Here is a 22011-nt window from a genome sequence, read left to right on the forward strand (position 1 = left end):
CGATTCCAGCCATGCCCTGTCCAGTGCGTCACTGACTACACTAGCTCAAGTGTAACTTCTGGTTTACGAGAATTCACTCAATCATTGTACCCCATTCTTTTTAACTCCCTATGCACAATCGTTGTGCTAGTGATTCCCTCCGCTGAATCCAAGCAGTTTTTTTACAATCTGTCTTTACAGTTCCCGATGGCCCCTGCTTAGCTCTATTTGTTCAAACATGTTTCCACTTCACAATTACCTCCATCTACATCTACAAGGGTCAGTCAATAAAAAGTGCACCACATTTTTTCTCAGAACATATTTATTGTTAAGAATCAGAATTTGGTGACAACATACATCAACATGTCTTGCCCATGTCCTATTTTTCTACGTGGTCTCCATCAGGTTCTATGGCCATACACCAAAGTTGTGGAAGAGCTTATATTCCCTGCTAATAAAAGCTCTTGTCCTGTAGGTGTAGCTATTTTTCACCGCACTCTCGTCATATTCAAGATGTGTTGCCTGTCGTGTTGGCAGAAGAGACAACACCATGTTACAACTGGAGGCCGAAATGCGCGCGTTTTATCTCACGCAGGCTGGCGTGAGGAGGGAAGAACTATACTGGCGTGAGGTCTGGAACATGCCGAGGAATCGGAATTCAGAAAGCGGACGTAATTAGTTTGATACTTAAATTTAATCCATTAATGATGAACGTCACTCTTGACGGTACATGAGTGACAATATTATCTGTTCAGAAGACATAGTAACTGTACATGGTGCCTTGCTAGGTCGTAGCAAATGACGTAGCTGAAGGCTATGCTAAACTGTCGACTCTGCAAATGAGAGCGTATGTAGTCAGTGAACCATCGATAGCAAAGTCGGCTGTACAACTGGGGCGAGTGCCAGGGAGTCTCTCTAGACTAGACCTGCCGTGTGGCGGCTCTCGGTCTGCAATCACTGATAGTGGCAGCACGCGGGTCCGACGTATACTAACGGACCGCGGCCGATTTAAAGGCTACCACCTAGCAAGTGTGGTGTCTGGCGGTGACACCACATTGCCCCTAGATAATCTTTAAGCTGCACAAAGAGATGGAACTCAGAGAGTGCCAGACCTGGACTGTAGAGCAATTGAGGTGATGATGGGCAGGCCGGCCGAAGTGGCCGCGCGGTTCTGGCGCTGCAGTCTGGAACCGCGAGACCGCTACGGTCGCAGGTTCGAATCCTGCCTCGGGCATGGATGTGTGTGATGTCCTTAGGTTAGTTAGGTTTAACTAGTTCTAAGTTCTAGGGGACTAATGACCTCAGCAGTTGAGTCCCATAGTGCTCAGAGCCATTTGAACCATTTTGATGATGGGCAACCCAATTTGCGATGTGTTCCTGGGTTCTCAGACGTGAGTGTGGGCGTGCATTATCGTGTTGGAGCAAGATTTCTGCTGGATTCTTGGCCACCGAACACGTCGGAAGCGGCTCTTGAGTTTATTCAGAGTGTTCACATACGCCTCTGAATTGATAGTTGATCCTCTTGGCATCACATCGACGAGATTGACGCCATCACAATCCCAGAAGACTGTCACCATGACAGGTTGTCTCGAATTTCTTCTTTCGTGGTAAATGATGATGCCACTCCATGGACTGCCATATTGTTTCTGCTGTAAAGTCGTGCACCCACCTTTCATGCCCCGTAACGACCCGTGACAGAAAGGCCTCTCCATAGATCTCAAGACACTCCAACAATTCAGATGAAATGGCCATTCTTCAAATCTTCTGGGCCGCTGTGAGCATTTGTGGAACCAATCGTGAGCACCTCTGAATATCCGAGAGTCTCGATTATTGCAGACGCACTTCCAATGCTGACCGACAACTGTACAGCCGACTGTCGATTGGTGATGCGCTGGTCGGCACGAAAAATGGCATTTGCACGATTCACCATGTCTGGAGCAGTGGCTGTGGCAGAACGTCCCGAGCGTGGCTGATCACAGAGCTCTGTTTTCTGCGTTTCCTGAGTCTGTAACTTTCTTTACCCATCGCCCAACTGTACTCCTATCAACTGCAGCATCGCCATACACTGCACACAAACGTTTATGGATGTTCACCGCGGTTTCTTTTCCTGCACACAAGAATTCAACAACAGCGCGCTGCTTCTAACGTGAGTCGTATGTAGACGCCATTTTGATGCTGTACTACGGCTCTCCCATCTGTCACAACGGTCGGAAACTTCGCCGGCACCCAGAACAAACATCAAATGTGAAGCACCAACAAGGGCGTTTGTCTATATACACTCCTGGAAATTGAAATAAGAACACCGTGAATTCATTGTCACAGGAAGGGGAAACTTTATTGACACATTCCTGGGGTCAGATACATCACATGATCACACTGACAGAACCACAGGCACATAGACACAGGCAACAGAGCATGCACAATGTCGGCACTAGTACAGTGTATATCCACCTTTCGCAGCAATGCAGGCTGCTATTCTCCCATGGAGACGATCGTAGAGATGCTGGATGTAGTCCTGTGGAACGGCTTGCCATGCCATTTCCACCTGGCGCCTCAGTTGGACCAGCGTTCGTGCTGGACGTGCAGACCGCGTGAGACGACGCTTCATCCAATCCCAAACATGCTCAATGGGGGACAGATCCGGAGATCTTGCTGGCCAGGGTAGTTGACTTACACCTTCTAGAGCACGTTGGGTGGCACGGGATACATGCGGACGTGCATTGTCCTGTTGGAACAGCAAGTTCCCTTGCCGGTGTAGGAATGGTAGAACGATGGGTTCGATGACGGTTTGGATGTACCGTGCACTATTCAGTGTCCCCTCGACGATCACCAGTGGTGTACGGCCAGTGTAGGAGATCGCTCCCCACACCATGATGCCGGGTGTTGGCCCTGTGTGCCTCGGTCGTATGCAGTCCTGATTGTGGCGCTCACCTGCACGGCGCCAAACACGCATACGACCATCATTGGCACCAAGGCAGAAGCGACTCTCATCGCTGAAGACGACACGTCTCCATTCGTCCCTCCATTCACGCCTGTCGCGACACCACTGGAGGCGGGCTGCACGATGTTGGGGCGTGAGCGGAAGACGGCCTAACGGTGTGCGGGACCGTAGCCCAGCTTCATGGAGCAACAGTGTCCCTAATTTGCTGGGAAGTGGCGGTGCGGTCCCCTACGGCACTGCGTAGGATCTTACGGTCTTGGCGTGCATCCGTGCGTCGCTGCGGTCCGGTCCCAGGTCGACGGGCACGTGCACCTTCCGCCGACCACTGGCGACAACATCGATGTACTGTGGAGACCTCACGCCCCACGTGTTGAGCAATTCGGCGGTACGTCCACCCGGCCTCCCGCATGCCCACTATACGCCCTCGCTCAAAGTCCGTCAACTGCACATACGGTTCATGTCCACGCTGTCGCGGCATGCTACCAGTGTTAAAGACTGCGATGGAGCTCCGTATGCCACGGCAAACTGGCTGACACTGACGGCGGCGGTGCACAAATGCTGCGCAGCTAGCGCCATTCGACGGCCAACACCGCGGTTCCTGGTGTGTCCGCTGTGCCGTGCGTGTGATCATTGCTTGTACAGCCCTCTCGCAGTGTCCGGAGCAAGTATGGTGGGTCTGACACACCGGTATCAATGTGTTCTTTTTTCCATTTCCAGGAGTGTACTCGTATATTAATGGCTTTTTAAAAAATACGTGGTGGGGGCGTACCCTGTTCCACTTGCAAATAAATCAAGCGAGAAACGTCTATCTATATGCATCTGTATGAGCCCTAATTTCTTGTGCCTTACCTTCGTGGTCCTTACGTGCGATGAATGTTGGCGGCAGTAGAATCGTTCGGTAGTCGGCTCTCGGCTCCAAATGCCAATTCTCTACATTTTCTCAATAGTGTTTCTCGAAAAAAATATCGCCTGAAGGGATTCCCAATTGAGTTCCTGAAGCATCTCTGTAACACTATTGTGTGAACCTGCCAGTAGCAAATCCAGCAACCCGTCTATGAATTACTTCGATGACTTCCTTCAATCCGACCTGCTATGAACCACAAATATTCGAGCAGTGCTCAAGAATAGGTCGCACCAATGTACTATACGCGGTCTCCTTTACAGCTGAACCACTCTTTCCTAAAATTCTTCCAATAAACCGAGGTCGACCATTCGCCTTCCCTACCACAGTTCTTCAAAATGGTTCACATGGCTCTAAGCACTTTGGGACTCAATATCTGTGGTCCTCAGTCCCCTAAATTTAGAACTAATTAAACCTAACTAACCAAAGGACATCACACACATCCATGCCCAAGGCAGGATTCGAACCTGCGACCGTAGCAGCAGCGCGGTTCCGGACTGAAGAGCCTACAACTGCTCGACCACAGTGGCCGGCATCACAGTACTCACATGCTCGTTCCACCACATATCGCTTTGCAACGTTACGCCCAGATACTTGAACGGCTTTATTGTGTAAAGCAGGCCATTAGTAATACTGTGTCCCAAAATTACAGGTTAGTTCTTCCTACTCACACACATTAACTTAACACTACTGGCCATTAAAATTGCTACATCAAGAAGAGATGCTGATGATAAACGGATATTCATTGGACAAATATATTATACAAGAACTGACATGTGATTACATTTGGACTCAGTTTCGGTGCATAGATCCTGAGAAATCAGCACCCAGAACAACCACCTCTGGCCGTACTAACGGCCTTGATACGCCTGTCCATTGAGTCAAACAGAGCTCGGATGGCGTGTACAGGTACAGCTGCCCATGCAGCTTCAACACGATACCACAGTTCATCAAGAGTAGTGACTGGCGTATTGTGACGAGCCAGTTGCTCGACCACCATTGACCAGACGTTTTCAATTGGTGAGAGATCTGGAGAATGTGCTGGCCCGGGCAGCAGTCGAACATTTTCTGTATCCAGAAAGGCCCGTACAGGATCTGCAACATGCGGTCGTGCATTATCCTGCTGAAATGTAGGGTTTCGCAGAGACTGAATGAAGGGTAGAGCCACGGGTCGTAAAACATCCGAAATGTAACGTCCACTGTTCAAAGTGCCGTCAATGCGAACAAGAGGTGACCGAGACGTGTAACCAATGGTACCCCATACCATCACGCCGGGTCATACGCCAGTATGGCGATGACGAATACACGTTTCCAATGTGCGTTCACCGCGATGTCGCCAAATACGGATGCGACCATCATGATGCTGTAAACAGAACCTGGATTCCTCCGAAAAAATGACGTTTGGCCATTCGTGCATTCAGGTTCGTCGTCGAGTACGCCATCTCAGGCGCTCCTGTCTGTGAGGCAGCGTCAAGAGTAACCGCAGCAGTGGTCTCCGAGCTGATAGTCCTTGCTGCTGCAAACGTCGTCGAACTGTTCGTGCAGATGGTTGTTGTCTTGCGAACGTCCCCATCTGTTGACAATGATAGAGACGTGGCTGCACGATATGTTACAGCCGTGTGGATAAGATGCCTGTCATCTCGACTGCTAGTGATACGAGGCTGTTGGGATCCAGCACGGTGTTCCGTATTACCCTCCTGAAACCACCGATTCCATATTCTGCTAACAGTCGTATCTCCACCAACGCGAGCAGCAGTGTCGCGATACGATAAACCGCAATCGCGACAGGCTACAAAGTCGGAAACGTGATGGTACGCATTTCTCCTCCTTACACGAGGCATCACAACAACGTTTCACCAGGCAACGCCGGTCCACTGCTGTTTGTGTATGAGAAATCGGTTGGAAATTTCCCTCGTGTCAGCACGTTGTAGGTGTCGCCACAGGCGCCAACCTCGTGTGAATGCTCTGAAAAACTTATCATTTGCATGTCACAGCATCTTCTTCCTGTCGGTTAAATTTCGCGTCTGTAGCACGTCATTCTCGTGGTGTAGCCATGTTAATGGCCATTAGTGTATTTTTGCACATTTAGAGTAGCTGCCATTCATCACATCAACTGGAAATTTTGTGTAAGTCATCTTCCATCTTCCTAGATATAAAGAACAACAGTGGTCCTACAGCACTTCCCTGGGGTACTCCTGACGATACCCTTGTCTCTGATGAACACTCGCCGTCGAGATAACATACTGGATTCTATTATTTAAGAAGTCTTTCGAGCCACTCACATATCTGTTAGTTTTTTCCATACGCTCGAAACTTCGTTAACATCTTGCAATGGGGCAGCGTGTCAAATGCTTTCCGGAAATCTACACTCCTGGAAACTGAAATAACAACACCGTGAATTCATTGACCCAGGAAGTGGAAACTTTATTGACACATTCCTGGGGTCAGATACATCACATGATCACACTGACAGAACCACAGGCACATAGACACAGGCAACAGAGCATGCACAATGTCGGCACTAGTACAGTGTATATCCATCTTTCGCAGCAATGCAGACTGCTATTCTCCCATGGAGACGATCGTAGAGATGCTGGATGTAGTCCTGTGGAACGGCTTGCCATGCCATTTCCACCTGGCGCCTCAGTTGGACCAGCGTTCGTGCTGGACGTGCAGACCGCGTGAGACGACGCTTCATCCAGTCCCAAACATGCTCAGTGGGGGACAGATCCGGAGATCTTGCTGGCCAGGGTAGTTGACTTACACCTTCTAGAGCACGTTGGGTGGCACGGGGTACATGCGGACGTGCATTGTCCTGTTGGAACAGCAAGTTCCCTTGCCGGTCTAGGAATGGTAGAACGATGGGTTCGATGACGGTTTGGATGTACCGTGCACTATTCAGTGTCCCCTCGACGATCACCAGTGGTGTACGGCCAGTGTAGGAGATCGCTCCCCACACCATGATGCCGGGTGTTGGCCCTGTGTGCCTCGGTCGTATGCAGTCCTGATTGTGGCGCTCACCTGCACGGCGCCAAACACGCATACGACCATCATTGGCACCAAGGCAGAAGCGACTCTCATCGCTGAAGACGACACGTCTCCATTCGTCCCTCCATTCACGCCTGTCGCGACACCACTGGAGGCGGGCTGCACGATGTTGCGGCGTGAGCGGAAGACGGCCTAACGGTGTGCGGGACCGTAGCCCAGCTTCATGGAGACGGTTGCGAATGGTCCTCGCCGATACCCCAGGAGCAACAGTGTCCCTAATTTGCTGGGAAGTGGCGGTGCGGTCCCCTACGGCACTGCGTAGGATCCTACGGTCTTGGCGTGCATCCGTGCGTCGCTGCGGTCCGGTCCCAGGTCGACGGGCACGTGCACCTTCCGCCGACCACTGGCGACAACATCGATGTACTGTGGAGACCTCACGCCCCACGTGTTGAGCAATTCGGCGGTACGTCCACCCGGCCTCCCGCATGCCCACTATACGCCCTCGCTCAAAGTCCGTCAACTGCACATACGGTTCACGTCCACGCTGTCGCGGCATGCTACCAGTGTTAAAGACTGCGATGGAGCTCCGTATGCCACGGCAAACTGGCTGACACTGACGGCGGCGGTGCACAAATGCTGCGCAGCTAGCGCCATTCGACGGCCAACACCGCGGTTCCTGGTGTGTCCGCTGTGCCGTGCGTGTAATCATTGCTTGTACAGCCCTCTCGCAGTGTCCGGAGCAAGTATGGTGGGTCTGACACACCGGTGTCAATGTGTTCTTTTTTCCATTTCCAGGAGTGTAGAATTCTGGAATCTGTCTGTTGCCCTTCATCTGTAGTTCCTAGTATATCATGTGAGAAAAGGGCAAGCTGAGTTTCACACGGGAGATGCTTTGTAGAACCATGCTGATTCGTCAACATAAGCTTCTCCGGTCTCGTGAAAGTATATTATATTCGAACTGAGAATATCTTCAAGGATTCTGCAGGGAACAGAAGTTAGGGATATTGTTCTGTAATTTTGATTCTGTGTTCTTTTACCCTTCTTATATACTCGACTTATTTTAGAAGCTAAATTAAGAAAAGGCAAACCTACGTTTCTAGCATTTTTAGACTTAGAGAAAGCTTTTGACAATGTTGACTGGAATACTCTCTTTCAAATTCTGTAGGTGGCAGGTGTAAAATACAGGGAGCGAAAGGCTATTTACAATTTGTACAGAAACCAGATGGCAGTTATAAGAGTCGAGGGACATGAAAGGGAAGGAGTGGTTGGGAAGGGAGTGAGACAGGGTTGTTCAATCTGTATATTGAGCAAGCAGTAAAAGAAACAAAAGAAAAATTTGGAGTAGGTATTAAAATCCATGGGGAAGAAATAGAAACATTAAGGTTGGCCGATGACATTGTAATTCTGTCAGACACTGCAAAGGACTTGGAAGAGCAGTTGAACGGAATGGACAGTGTCTTGAAAGGAGGATATAAGATCAACATCAACAAAAGCAAAACGAGGATAATAGAATGTAGTCGAATTAAGTCGGGTGATGGTGAGGGAATTAGATTGGGAAATGAGACACTGAAAGTGGTAAAGGAGTTATGCTATTTGAGGAGCAAAATAACTGATGATGGTCGAAGTAGAGAGGATATAAAATGTAGACTGGCAATGGCAAGAAAAGCGTTCATGAAGAAGAAAAATTTGATAACATCAAGTATAGATTTAAGTGTCAGGAAGTCATTTCTGAAAGTATTTGTACGGAGTGTAGCCATGTATGGAAGTGAAACATGGACGATAAATAGTTTGGAGAAGAAGAGAAAAGAAGCTTTTGGAAATGTGGTGCTACAGAAGAATGCTGAAGATTAGATGGATAGATCACATAACTAATGAGGAGGTACTGAATAGAATTGGGGAGAAGAGGAGTTTGTGGCACAACTTGACTAGAAGGAGGGATCGGTTGGTATCACATATTCTGAGGCTTCAAGGGATCACCAGTTTAGTATTGGAGGGCAGAGTGGGGGGTAAAAATCGTAGAGGGAGACCAAGAGGTGAATACACTAAGCAGATTCAGAAGGATGTAGGTTGCAGTAGGTACTGAGAGATGAAGAAGCTTGCACAGGATAGAGTAGCATGGAGAGCTGCATCAAACCAGTCTCTGGACTGAAGACCATAACAACACCAACATATACTCGAGTCTCCTGAGCTTTTTTCCAGTCGATTGGGACTTTTTGCTGGAAAGATTCACGATAAATGCAAGCTGGGTAAGGGGGCAAGGCCGTAGAGTACTGTTTGTAAAATCGAAATGGGGTTCCATCCGGACCTGGTAATTTATTTGCTTTCAAATCTTTCAGTTGTCTCTCTACGCTTCTACTTACTACTTTGTAGTGCGTACGGGAGTCTGTTCGATGGTCAAACGACGATATGCTAACACGATTCTCCGGGGTGAGCCATTTCTTAAATATGGAATTTAAAACTTCGGCTTTCGCTTTGCTGTCTTCAACTGCCACACCAGACTGGTTGACAAGGGACTGAATGGTAACCTTAGAGACGCTAAGGTCAAGAATTTTCTTGGGCTCTCTGCCAGATATTTTGCTAAGGTGTGACGGTGGTAGCTGATGTGAGCTTCGCGCCCAGACGCACGAATCTCTACTAACCTTCGCTCGTCGTCATTTGCGCGTTCCTTTTTGAACCGAGAGTACAAAGCCTCTGCTTCCTCAGCATCCGCAAAATTTCGTCATTAAACCGTGGTGGGTATCTTCCATCCCTTGTCTACTTACTATGGTCGTAACTCTGCAGACCACGATTTACAATTTGCTTAAAATTTGCCCATAATTCCTCCACATCCATCTTACTGGAACCAAGTGATGCCAATTTACTGTCTTAAGTGATGTTAATAACTGCTTCTCTGCTCTATCTACACTCCTGGAAATGGAAAAAAGAACACATTGACACCGGTGTGTCAGGCCCACCATACTTGCTCCGGACACTGCGAGAGGGCTGTACAAGCAATGATCACACGCACGGCACAGCGGACACACCAGGAACCGCGGTGTTGGCCGTCGAATGGCGCTAGCTGCGCAGCATTTGTGCACCGCCGCCGTCAGTGTCAGCCAGTTTGCCGTGGCATACGAAGCTCCATCGCAGTCTTTAACACTGGTAGCATGCCGCGACAGCGTGGACGTGAACCGTATGTGCAGTTGACGGACTTTGAGCGAGGGCGTATAGTGGGCATGCGGGAGGCCGGGTGGACGTACCGCCGAAATGCTCAACTCGTGGGGCGTGAGGTCTCCACAGTACATCGATGTTGTCGCCAGTGGTCGGCGGAAGGTGCACGTGCCCGTCGACCTGGGACCGGACCGCAGCGACGCACGGATGCACGCCAAGACCGTAGGATCCTACGCAGTGCCGTAGGAGATCGCACCGCCACTTCTCAGCAAATTAGGGACCCTGTTGCTCCTGGGGTATCGGCGAGGACCATTCGCAACCGTCTCCATGAAGCTGGGCTACGGTCCCGCACACCGTTAGGCCGTCTTCCGCTCACTCCCCAACATCGTGCAGCCCGCCTCCGGTGGTGTCGCGACAGGCGTGAATGGAGGGACGAATGGAGACGTGTCGTCTTCAGCGATGAGAGTCGCTTCTGCGTTGGTGCCAATGATGGTCGTATGCGTGTTTGGCGCCGTGCAGGTGAGCGCCACAATCAGGACTGCATACGACCGAGGCACACAGGGCCAACACCCGGCATCATGGTGTGGGGAGCGATCTCCTACACTGGCCGTACACTACTGGTATCGTCGAGGGGACACTGAATAGTGCACGGTACATCCAAACCGTCATTGAACCCATCGTTCTACCATTCCTAGACCGGCAAGGGAACTTGCTGTTCCAACAGGACAATGCACGTCCGCATGTATCCCGTGCCACCCAACGTGCTCTAGAAGGTGTAAGTCAACTACCCTGGCCAGCAAGATCTCCGGATCTGTCCCCCATTGAGCATGTTTGGGACTGATGAAGCGTCGTCTCACGCGGTCTGCACGTCCAGCACGAACGCTGGTCCAACTGAGGCGCCAGGTGGAAATGGCATGGCAAGCCGTTCCACAGGGCTACATCCAGCATCTCTACGATCGTCTCCATGGGAGAATAGCAGCCTGCATTGCTGCGAAAGGTGGATATACACTGTACTAGTGCCGACATTGTGCATGCTCTGTTGCCTGTGTCTATGTGCCTGTGGTTCTGTCAGTGTGATCATGTATCTGACCCCAGGAATGTGTCAATAAAGTTTCCCCTTCCTGGGACAATGAATTCACGGTGTTCTTATTTCAATTTCCAGGAGTGTAGCAGTAACACTCTTCTAGCCTTCTTGACTCATTTGTTAACTTACGCAACCATAGATGATATAATGACATCATGATCGCTAATTCCAGATTCTGTACTGAAACTGCTGATAAGGTCCAGCCTATTTGTGGCTACAAAGCCTAAGATATTTCCATCAAGTGTGGGCTGCCGATCTAGCGCCTCACGATAATTTTGAGAAACCGTGTTCAAAAAAGTACTTCAAATGACTGTCTGTCTGTACCCTGTCTGACTGTCTGGCGCTTCAGTGTACCGGGTGATCAAAAAGTCAGTATAAATTTGAAAACTTAATATACCACGGAATAATGTAGATAGAGAGGTAAAAATTGACACACATGCTTGGAATGACATGCGGTTTTGTTAGAACCACCACATATTGCTAAACGCGCGAAAGATCTCTTGCGCGCGTCGTTTGGTGATGATCGTGTGCTCAGCCGCCACTTTCGTCATGCTTGGCCTCCCAGGTCCCCAGACCTCAGTCCGTGCGATTATTGGCTTTGGGGTTCCCTGAAGTTGCAAGTGTATCGTGATCGACCGACATCTCTAGGGATGCTGAAAGACAACATCCGACGCCAATGCCTCACCGTAACTCCAGACATGCTTTACAGTGCTGTTCACAACATTATTCCTCGACTACAGCTATTGTTGAGGAATGATGGTGGACATATTAAGTATTTCCTGTAAAGAACAGCATCTTTGCTTTGTCTTACTTTGTTATGCTAATTATTGCTATTCTGATCAGATGAAGCGCCATTTGTCAGACTTTTTTTGTACTATTGCATTTTTTTGGTTCTAATACAACCCCATGTCATTCCAAGCATGTGTGTCAATTTGTACATCTCTATCTACATTATTCCGTGATTTATTCAGTTTTCAAATTTATACTGACTTTTTGATCACTTGGTATATCACAGAAGCAGATAATAAACATGTTTATTATCTCAAAGCCCCTAATTATTAGTGATGAAATGAACGTGAATATTAGGAACAAAATATTTAAAATGCCATGGTTGTAAATAAGAGGAAATTTCTTTGTATTTGGCAGCTACTTTCTAATGGTTTTTGAGTTGACCGCCGGGTAGTTTGTTCGATTTGCTATAATAGCTTGTTAATTGCCATCAATTAATGATTGCGTGTGCACCAAAAAATTAATTTGACTAAAGAACATTTTAAGGCTACGATTTTAAATCGTCATTAATTCTTAAACAACGCGAAGATCGACTTAGAAATGAATTTGGTGAACAAGCCCCTTCTAAAACACCAATTTATAAGTGGTACATAAAATTCAAAAGTGTTTGGTTTTTTATTAGTGATGAATTTCCTTAAGGATGCCCACGAACTGCTATTACTGATGAAAATATTTCTGCTGTTCAAGAAGCGCGTGAAGAAGATTGAATCTTATGAATTTATTGGGTCAACAATGGGCATTTGTGTGAGTCAAATTCAAAACATTTTACATCAGTAGTTGTGCGAGAAAAGACTTTGTTGTTGATGGATTCTACCTGAACTGACTCGTGATCAAAAACAACAAAGCACTGATTGATGCAGATAAACACTGGAAAAATCCCAAGATGGCGCTTCAGATTTGGTCTGGAATATCGTTACTGGTGATGAATATTCGATTAATTGTTATGATCCTGAAAATAAAAGTTAATTGGCTCAGTAGGTGTTTCCAACGGAACCTAAGCCTACGAAACTCCGACGAATTTCAAGTAGTGGTAAGAAGACACTTCCTAGTTTTTTTTCCTAAAATGATTTATTTTGTTACATTAGAAGACAAGCGTAGCGTTACTGCCGACTGGTATAAAAATGTTTGTTCACCGCAGACTTTTAGAAAAGTTCGCGAAAAAAGAAATTTCATCACGATAGTGGCCTAAAGACCATCCACCATGCAGCCCTGACCTAGCACTCTATGCTGTCTTTGTATTTCCAAAAATTAAGATAAAATGCGTGGAATCACAATTCCGCTATCGAATGAAGCACAAAAGCCTGGTTTCTGAAGTGCCTCAGGAATATGGCATCACTGCTTTAAGGACTGGTTTCATTGAATGCAAAAATGAATATTTTGAGAAACATGAAAATCATTGACATTTTTAAGCCCATCCTTGTTTGATTTTCCAAAAGTTTTCAGTGTTGCCCTCGTAAAAGAACACCCTACCACAGGAAAACGACCTCCTTTAAGATTATTCCAATACTTTACAAAATAAAAATAGATGACATTATTCTCTCGAACATCAGTGCACATAAACCTATGTAGTATCCTTTAAGAAGTTTTCTGGTGTTCCCTACAGCTACAGATGCTTTGCTGGACTTTTTACCACTTCTTGTGAAGTATTTCTGGACATTCTCATTATGGTCCCGAATCAAGAAATGTAAAATATACTTGGAGTAGATATGAACAAAGCATCTAGTTTTATAAGACTCTCTGTCTTGTGTATGTTAAGCAGTTATTTTAAATTAGTACACAACACAAGATGTAAGCTCACAAGGTATAGTTTCAAATTAGACGGTCACTTAACTTTCATAAGTATGTGCCAAACTTTTGTCTGTTACAGGTTAACAAAATAATGATTATTGACCTTCGGGAGCTATTTGTTATTAGGGGATGTCAGTTCACTACGCATTCACTTGTTTGATATTTGTATGCTACAACTCAGTCTCTGCAATATTTTGAACTAAAAATGTTTGCTCTCACACACAGGAAGACTTTTACTCGCAAGCTATGGAGCGTCTAAGGAAAATGTACATTACACCATACGTAAAAAAATCGGTTTCACTCGGCCACCTCACACCGGGATATAAATTGTCCAAGCCTAGAAGCAATTTATTCAACAAACTGTCTGCCTCTTCAAACAGCATTAGCAGCAGCTTAACAAATGGTCAGTCCAAACAGAAGCTGGATGAAGAGCCCGAAGACCAGCAGCAGACCTGGAAGAACACCGACAATGTACAGTCTGAGATATCAGATGGTGCTTCGAGTAGGAATCTGGGAGACGCCAATGTTACAAAATCTCAAACTCACCTCCATACCCAACGACGAGAACGAACCCACAGACAGAGTCAGTCCCAGCACGTAACGGGAGACGGTGCAGATGGACCGCAGGTGGGACCTCCAGCGACTGACAACCTGACTATAGAGATCACAATAAACGAAGGCGCCCACCACAAGGCCGACGTAACGGTTCGCGGCTCTGGTAGGCTGCCAACAATAGAAGCTTGTACCAAAGTCAGGGATGGCCCAGCTTCATGTCCAGAGGGCCGAAAGCCAAAAAATTTGAAGAAGCAGCAACAGCAATACTGTGAGGGCACCCCACAGGTCGTGCGGGCAAATGGAGAACTGCCCGAAATAACACGGAGGCCACGCTGGGTGTGAAATTTTTCCCAACATGTACTAAATTCATTTAAGATTCAAATAAAAGTACTAAAATAAAGTTTGTTGGTGCTCAGTCACCTTAGTTGAGTATAAATCCACACCTAATTTCCCTGCTCCTCTACTAATTTTACAGGTAATAGTCATCCACAGTGTTCCCATCTACAGAGCTGAAAACTACAAAATCTTGGTTCAAAATTAATCATTAGTTTACAATTAATTTCTGGTGCAGTGCTTGAAGAAAAATGAAACGATTTTCACAAAGGCAGGTAATGTATTTTACATTCTTCACTCTACACAAATTATAGACAAACAAAATCAACATAACCTAAAAAAACATATAGCTCTTGTAGGCAATGCACAATTAATTGTTATAATGATTCAAGGAGAATGAAGTTATTTCTGGAAAGGCAGGTAATATATTTTACATTCTTTACTGTACACAAATTATAAACAAACAGAAGGAACATAACCTAAAAACTTATATAGCTTTTGTAGGCAACACTCAAATAATTGCTGGTATAGTGTGTGAAGAAGAATGAAATTGTTTTCACAAAGACATGTAATATATTTTATAGTCCCTACTGTACACAAATTATACACAAATAAAATGAAAATAACCTAAAATCACATACAAGTTTCGTAGACAATATCCAATTAATTTCTGGTATGGTATTTGAAGAAGAATGAAATGGTTTTCACAAAGGCAATAATATATTTTATATTCCTTACTATACATGAATTGTAGACAACCAAATGAAAATAACCTAAAATCACATACAAGTTTCATAGACAACGTCCAATTAATTTCTGGTATGATGTTTGAAGAAGAATTAAATGGTTTTCACTGTGAACACATTCTTTACTGTACACACGTTATACACAAACAAAAGGTACATAGCATAAAAAAATATATAGCTTCCACAGACGACACCAAATTGCTGGTATAGTGCTTGAAGAAGAATGAAATGGTTTTCACGAAGGTAGGTAACTTATTTTACATTCTGTACACCACATAAATTATAAATAAAAACGAATATAGCCTAAAAACTCATTCAGCTTTAGTACACAACGCTACAGCCTCTGATAAAGTAATATTTCCCAATGTATCGAATATGCTAGAAATAAAAATGGAAATGTTTTATTGATTTCATCACACGTCTATACAGGAACACCAGCAGCATAGTATCTCTAGATGATAAGGTCTCACAGATCTATTAAAGATGCAACAGGGTGCTGTACATGGACTCTGCCTTTCATACAGACCGTCCTATCTTAAAATTTCTTCATTTTTTGTATCAGTTGCACTGACAATATGGTTCTGAACAGCTAGTGGTTCGATAATGAACAGGCACATTCGAAACTACTCAACACTAGTCAGTATTGTCATTTAACTGCGACAGAAAAATAAACGAATAAAAATATAGAATACAGTTACTGATTCTTATGCCAATCTAGTGTTGGAATTCCGCACCCACATGTACTATTCAATTTTGATTTCAGCTGTTTTATTAAGAATCTAGCTCACAAATCCAGCATTGCCGAGGTATTATTTCGCCAATTTTATATTAGAAATGAAAACAAATAATGAACTATGTTCTCAGTGCAATATAGAAAAAACTTCATTTGCATGTATTCATGAAAACATCTTTGAAATTATCATATGGTTGTAGAAAGAAATATGCGTAATGTATAAATGTATACGTTTAGTATCGAAATTAAGAACATAGTTTCTGTACGCTAGGGACAGCTGCTTCGCATGTCTACAAATCGATTTTGTAAACATCTGTATGGTGACACCTCTTCATAGCTCTATAGTCAACTAATGGTTTCACCTACAGCCGTTTTCGCTTCGCAATTCAAAGCTGTCAAAAGCGCTGCCAGGTGTCAAGGATTTCCTTAAGTTGTCTCGACTGTGTGACTGTATTAGCAGTAATGTATAAGGGTATTAAAACTTCATACATGATGTGGCATTTTTTCGCACTTCTCAGTGTTTCTGACGTCATATCTCTTGTACAACGATATATTTGTGTAGTTACATTCAGATACCGATGTCTGCAGAATGTGCTGTTGATAGAGTCAGTAGTAAAGAAGCAATACATTTAAATGTGATGTATGATGTGACCATTTTTCATGCATCTCAGTGTTTATGACGTGTCATACAATGATAACATTTTGTAGATACATTCAGCGGGATATATGGATAGTGTGTGCAAAATATAAATAGAGTTAGCAGCAAAGAAGTAATAAATGTAAAAGTCGTGCATTATGCAGCAGTTTTTCACGAATCTCAATGTGTATGGTATCATATCTCATGACTTACAAGTCATACAATGACATAATTTCGTCGGGGTCACACATTGGTGTGGTTCCTGTTGATTCTCTCAGTAGGTGGGATTATACTAGGCATGGCCTTCACCTCAACAGGAAGGGGAAGGGTAAATTGGCTGGGGAAATAGCAGGAAAGTTAAAGGGGGGAGGCACTATCATGAGTGGTAAAATACCAGTGGTTATAGGATTCAGAAAAGACCCTTTTTTAGGGTAGGGAGGACAGAAAGAAAGCAAATTTTAAGAGAGGTTAGAACTGAGACAAATCTTCAGTTTGAGAAAGAAATCAAAAAACATAATTCCAGCTTATTACATCAGCATAAACAGCCATTGGTTAAGAATTTTCAACTGTCAGCAGATATTTTAACTCCACCCAATCTTAACTCAGTCAATGAGAAATGTCAGCTATCTTTATTGCATCAAAATATTCGAGGACTGAGAAATAAAATTAATGAATTAACTATCTGCATAGATGAATTAGAGTCTTCAAACCCAGCTGACATAATCTGCCTCTCTGAACATCATGTGACCACTGGTATAGAACTTTTAAGTGTTACAGGGTTTAGGTTAGCATCTCACTTTTGTAGATCAGAAATGGAGAAAGGAGGAGTTGCCACATTCATCAGGAACTGTCATAAATTTAAGAACATAGACATTCATAAATTTTGCCTAGAACAGCATATGGAAGCATGTGCAACAGAATTAGAATTTCACAAAAAATCCTTCATAATATTAAGTGTATATCGAGCACCTGCAGGTAACTTTAATCTGTTTGTCAACCACCTTGAAGCTGTACTGGCCCATTTAACAACCAAAAACAAAGAAATAGTGGTTGCTGGTGATTTCAATGTAGATTTCCTTAAAGACTCTCCCAATAAGAACTTGTTTGAGTTAGTAACACTATCATTCAACTTAATTCCCACAGTAAAGTTCCCCACTAGGATAGCCACTTGCTCACAAACAGCCATTGATAATATCTTTATAGAAAAGTCCAATGAACAAAATTATATTACAAAACCGATAGTCCATGGCCTCTCAGACCATGACATGCAGTTCCTTCTGTTAAATGTTAATACTGAACAGGATATAAAATCTGTTAAATCTGAGCTCAAAAGGGTAATCAGTAAGCCAAAAATTGATTATTTTAGGACACTACTCAGAGACATTCACTGGACTGATGTTTACAGCGTTCATGGCATGAATGAAAAATATAACATTTTTGCTAATAAAGTGCTTACCTTATTCGAACACTGCTTTCCCCCAAAACTTACCAAGGTTAGAGCAAAGTCTACAAAGAAGCCATGGATTACTCGAGGAATAGGGGTATCTTGTAAAACAAAAAGAAAACTGTATCTGTCACTCCGAAACATTTCCAATGTTGATGCTATAGCACATTATAAGAAATACTGCAAAATATTAAAGACTGTAATACGGATGTCAAAGCAAATATATTACAAGGAAAAGATAGTCATATCAGATAACAAAATAAAGACAATATGGGATATAGTGAAGGAGGAGACTGGTAGAACCAGGCATGAAGAGGAACAAATAGCATTAAGAGTAAATGATACATTGGTGACAGATGTGTATAGTGTTGCAGAACTTTTTAACAAACATTTTATAACTGTTACTGACAAGATGGGGTTGTCAGGTTCGGTAGATGCTGCTATGGATTACCTTAGACCAGACATTTCAAGTAACTTCCATAATATGAATTTGACCCTCACTACCCCAACAGAAATAATGTCCATCATAAAATCTTTAAAATCAAAAACATCTAGTGGGTATGATGAAATATCAACAAAGTTAATTAAAGAATGTGATTCTGAGCTAAGTAACATATTAAGCTATCTGTGTAACCAGTCGTTTATTAGTGGAATATTTCCTGAATGGCTGAAATATGCTGAAGTTAAGCCACTGTTTAAGAAGGGAGATAAAGAAATAGCATCAAATTTCCGTCCAATTTCACTGTTGCCAGCATTCTCAAAAATTTTCGAAAAAGTAATGTACAGTCGTCTTTATAACCATCTTATCTCAAATAACATACTGTCAAAGTCACAGTTTGGATTTCTAAAAGGTTCTGATATTGAGAAGGCTATCTACACTTACAGTGAAAATGTGCTTAATTCATTAGACAAAAAATTGCAGGCAACTGGTATATTTTGTGATCTGTCAAAGGCATTTGACTGTGTAAATCACAATATCCTTTTAAGTAAACTAGAATATTATAGTATAACAGGAAATGCTGCAAAATGGTTCAAATCTTATATCTCTGGCAGGAAACAAAGGGTGTTATTAGGAAAGAGACATGTATCAAGCTATCAGGCCTCATCCAACTGGGAACTAATTACATGTGGGGTCCCACAAGGTTCCATTTTGGGGCCCTTACTTTTTCTTGTGTATATCAATGACCTTTCATCAGTAACATTACCAGATGCCAAGTTTGTTTTGTTTGCCGATGATACAAACATTGCAATAAATAGCAAGTCAAATGTAGTCTTAGAAAGATCAGCCAATAAAATATTTGTGGACGTTAATCACTGGTTCCTAGCCAATTCTTTATCACTAAACTTTGAAAAAACACACTACATGCAGTTCAGAACTTGTAAGGGATGTCCCAAGAGTATATGTCTAACATACGATGACAAGAAGATAGAAGAAGTGGACAGTGTTAAATTCTTGGGATTACAGCTTGATAATAAATTCAACTGGGAGGAGCACACCACAGAACTGCTGAAGCGTCTTAACAAATCTCTGTTTGCAATGCGAATTTTGTCAGACATAGGGGATATAAAAATGAAAAAGCTGGCATACTATGCTTACTTTCATTCCATAATGTCATATGGGATTATTTTTTGGGGTAATTCATCAAGCCAAGCTAAAGTTTTCCGGGCACAAAAACGTGCAGTGAGAGTTATATGTGGTGTGAACTCAAGAACATCCTGCAGAAGCCTGTTTAGGGAACTAGGGATACTAACTACTGCTTCCCAATATATTTATTCCTTAATGAAATTTGTCATTAAAAATATATCACTTTTTCAAACCAACAGCTCAATTCATGGAATCAATACTAGAAATAAGAATAATCTTCACAAGGATTTAAAGTCACTTAGTCTTGTACAAAAAGGTGTGCATTATTCAGGAACACACATTTTCAATAACTTGCCAGCAGCCATAAAAATCTTAACAACCAATGAAATTCAGTTTAAGAGAAGCCTAAAGGATTTATTGGTGGCCAACTCCTTCTACTCCATTGATGAATTTCTTAGTAAAACCAACTGATTTGTATATAAGTACAACATAACCTCTGCACAATTTCAGTGCAGTAATGTGTTCATTGAAAATTTGTGTGTGTGTGTGTGTGTGTGTGTGTGTGTGTGTGTGTGTGTGTGTGTGTGTTAGTATAATCTAACTTCTGCACCATTTCAGTGCAGTAATGTGTTCATTGTAAATAAGTATTACAGTAGTTGTATTACCTTATAAATAAATAAAAAACTTTTTTATTTTAAATTCAGTGCATTAGTATTTGTAAAATTACTCTTAGTGTTCATTAAAAAATGACGATCATTCCACTTGGGACCTGTGGAATGGTACATTAGCTTATTTGTTTTAATTGTAAATATTTGTCATGTATTGTTGTTTTTCTGACATGTTCCACATCCTGGAGGACCTCCTCACTACGGATCAATTGGAATGAAAGTAAATCTAATCTAATCTAATCTATGTACATTCAGTGGCACATGTGGATACTGTCTGGAAAATATGTTGCGGATAAAGTTAGTAGTAAAGAAGTAATAAATTTAATTCACGCATCTCAATGTTTATGACATCATACCTCCTGAACCAAGTGTGGTACTATGATAAAATTTCGTAGAGGATTTTGATGACAAATATGGACACTGCCTGAGAAATCTATTGTGGATAGAGTTACCAGCATTTAAGTAATAAATTTAAACATCATGCATGACACAGAAGTTTTTCACTCACCTCATTGTTTATTACATCATATCATTTGAACCATAATACATAGGTGGTGGTTGCATTGCCTGATGGTAAGGGAAGCGTACCAAGTTTGATTTAAATCGGTCCAGTGGTTTCGGAGGAGATACACACACACACACACACACACACACACACACACACACACACACATACATACATCAAATTTTTTAATATGTATGGATGAAATAGCTAAGTGTATGAAGGTACAGAGTAACACTTACATACTCAGTATACCAATCAAAACTTCCCTTTGGTGACAGTTGTACCTGTACTAGACTCCTCTCAAAACCTGCTAGTAAGATCTGTTCAGGTGGTCAATGAGGTCACCCCAATGTACAATTCTGAAACATCAAAACCCAAAATCAAAATTATGGCATTATGTTAGAAATGTTAATTAATCAAATATATGTTTAGATGATGTTGCAAAAGAACAAGTGGCAAATTTTAAGGTCCCCAGATAGGCATTAGATGCGATCATAGTTGAAATACTGAAAACAAGCCAGATAACTTTTCAGGGATGTGCATAACATTAACGAAATCCTAAAGTGACACTTCATATTAGAAAGACAAATGGTTTTTTACAAAATTATGAGCATACCCACAATGTTATATGAACTTGGCTAAGAACAAAAAGAGCCTTTTCGCAGATAATGTAGCTATCTATAATGAATTACTATCTGAAAGAAGCTACATAAATACTCACTGAGATCTTTATAAGATTTCAAAGCAATGCAAAGATTGGCAGCTTTCTTCAAACGTTCATAAATGTAAAATTTTACATTTCACAACACGAAAAAAACCTACTATCCTATGACTGTAATGAATCATAGTTGGAATCGGCCAGCTCTACAAATACCTTGGTGTAACAATTGGTAGGGATATTAAATGGAATGACAGAGTTGTGGGTAAGACAGGTGGTAAGTAGAATACTGCGGAAGTGTAAGTCAGTCTGCAAAGGAGATTGCTTACAAATCCCTCATGTGATCAATTCTAGAATATCGCTCAAGTGTATAGGAACCATACCGAACAGGAGTAACAGCGATATTGAACATATACAGAGAAGGACAGCACGAATGGTCACAGTTTGTTTAAGCTGCGGGACAGTGTCACAGAGATAAAGAACTGAACTGGAAGACTCTTGAAAATGGATATAAACCATCCTGAGAA

The 22011-nt window shown here is 43.1% G+C and overlaps 1 protein-coding gene across 1 annotated transcript in view; it reads left to right on the top strand.

Moving 5' to 3' along the window:
- LOC126214954 (nascent polypeptide-associated complex subunit alpha, muscle-specific form-like) overlaps positions 1–14575 on the top strand; it is a 269173-nt gene extending 254598 nt beyond the window's left edge. The window contains exon 8 of the mRNA XM_049941590.1: positions 13846–14575. Coding sequence (XP_049797547.1) covers positions 13846–14517 — 672 coding nt within the window. The 3' untranslated portion in view covers positions 14518–14575. The remainder of the gene's footprint in view (positions 1–13845) is intronic.
- Positions 14576–22011: the final 7436 nt, after the last annotated feature.

Source organism: Schistocerca nitens, chromosome 12 (assembly GCF_023898315.1).
Source record: "Schistocerca nitens isolate TAMUIC-IGC-003100 chromosome 12, iqSchNite1.1, whole genome shotgun sequence".
NCBI lineage: Eukaryota > Metazoa > Arthropoda > Insecta > Orthoptera > Acrididae > Schistocerca > Schistocerca nitens.